General features: G+C 34.7%; 1 protein-coding gene across 1 annotated transcript in view; it reads right to left on the reverse strand.

Moving 5' to 3' along the window:
* Window positions 1–2,181, reverse strand: part of xrcc1 (X-ray repair complementing defective repair in Chinese hamster cells 1) — a 26,706-nt gene that overhangs the window by 14,236 nt on the left and 10,289 nt on the right. Inside the window, 2 exon segments of the mRNA XM_016533794.1 lie at window positions 425–491; window positions 674–752. Coding sequence (XP_016389280.1) covers window positions 425–491; window positions 674–752 — 146 coding nt within the window.

The following is a 2,181-nucleotide window of genomic DNA, read 5'->3' on the forward strand; positions in this document are numbered from 1 at the left end:
ACCTCTGTGCTTGCCAACAAGGGTTTCTGCACCAAGTACTAAGTCATGTTTTGCTTGGGGATCAAATACTTATTTCACTCACTGAAATGCAAATCAATTTCTAACCTTTATATAATGTGTTTTTTCTGGATTTTTCGGTTGGTATTCTGTCTCTATACGTTAAAATAAACCTACCATAAAAATTACAGACCCTTCATTTCTTTGTAAGTGGGCAAACTTACAAAATCAGCAGGGGATCAAATAAATATTTCCCCACTGTATTCAGAGTATTGTGACTCATGCTGCACTAGACTCTTGTCCAATCAAAAGCTCTCTAGAATAAGATCGTCACTCCTAAATATTAATAGCTGTTTTCAGTAGAAGATAACAAGCTTACTCTATTTCTACTCCTTGTCTTTACCTGGATCTTCAGCATCTGTTGAACCTCCGTACTCCTCCTCTTCCTTAATCGGCTGCTTTTTTGGGGTCGTCTGCCTCTTTTCTGGTGTTTTCTAGGGAAGCATGAGAAAATCAATGCTAATGCATTAATGTCACTCATGTGTTTCCTGCTTGAGACGATGACGCGTGACAGCTCTTTTCATTCACAAATGAAGACTTTGATGGGAAGACAGTCGGTTTTGCGTGTTTCTTGAGACGTCATTCCTAAAACATATACGACAGACAAAGCAAGTACCGCTTTCTGCGTCTCCTCCTCGCTCTCATCCTCTTCTGCCTCACTCTCTGAACTGGACTCGGCTCCACTCATGAGATACCTGGAAAAACAACGAGAAACAGAGATTGAGTTTAACTGGAACTGGATGGGAATGTCTGAACATGGAGTCCAGGAGCTGAAATAAGTCTGACGGCTTTGATGGCGATTCCAGGAACAGGATTAAGACTGCAAACACTCATGAAGAATCACACACATACATATGTGACCCTGGAGCACAAAAGCAGTGTTAAGTCGCTGGGGTATATTTGTAGCAATAGCCAACAATACATTGTATGGGTCAAAATGATCCATTTTTCTTTTACGCCAAAATTTAGGCCATTATAGACATTTTTCTTTATGTACCTTTACATTTTGCACATTTGCTCTATTAAACAATGAAAATATATATATATATATATATATATATATATATTGTTTGTCATAATTTCATCCTTGAGTTGTTATAAATCTATGGAGGCTTATTTCTGCCAAGCAAAAAAAAAAATTATAATAATAATTATATATATATATATAAATCATATCTCATAATTGCAATTAATAATTGTTAAATGTCAATTCTGAGAAAAAAAGGTCAGAATTGTGAGATGTTTATATCATGCAATTCTGATTTTTTTCTCAGAATTGTGATTTATATCTCACAGTTACCAATTGACATATAAACTCAATTCTGAGTAAAAAAAGTCACAGTTGTGAGTTATAAACTATTAAAAAAAAAAATTCAGATGTAAACTCAAATTCTGACCTTTTTTTCTCAGAATTTCCTCAAAGATGCAATTCGGAGAATAAAGTCAGTTGCAAGATAAAAAGTCGCAACTACCTATTTATATTTTGTGGTGAAGTTTATATCTTGCAATTCAGACTTTTTCTCAGACTTACAAGATTATAATATAAAGTCGAGTTTGCACCTCACAGTTAATAACCTTTATATATTGCAATTGAGTTATTAACTGTGAGATGCAAACTCAGAATTCTGAGAAAAAAAAAATTGAAATGCAAAATAAAGTCGCAACTACCTTTTTTATATTTTTGGTGGAGGAAATCAGCTTCTATATAAATCTGCATGACTTACGGTTATATATATATATAAAAAAAAAAAAAAACGAAAGGAGATATTTGCAGAATGTCAAGAATGTTCTTTTACCTTTAAAATAATGGGGATTTGGGCCTTAAATAAATGCAAATGTTGCGTTTCATTGAAAAAAGGAAATGTTTTTAAATGTTTTAGGTGAGATATTCTTTTAAAATGTGCATGAAAAACGCAATTACTCAATGTCTGCTTTTATCAAGCAGAAGTATTTTTGGGAATAACAGAAAAGTGAAAACACACTTCCACTGCTGAAAAACGAGTTCGGAGGTTCTGCAAGGACACACACCTGAGCTGATCCGTGTGTGTGAGAGTGCGTGTGTGTGAGTGGGTGTGTGAGTGTGAGTGTGATTGCGTGTGAGTGTGTGTGTGTGTGTGTGTGTGA

The sequence above is a fragment of the Sinocyclocheilus rhinocerous genome, unplaced genomic scaffold (genome assembly GCF_001515625.1).
Source record: "Sinocyclocheilus rhinocerous isolate Xijiao unplaced genomic scaffold, SAMN03320098_v1.1 scaffold4351, whole genome shotgun sequence".
NCBI classification, from domain to species: domain Eukaryota; kingdom Metazoa; phylum Chordata; class Actinopteri; order Cypriniformes; family Cyprinidae; genus Sinocyclocheilus; species Sinocyclocheilus rhinocerous.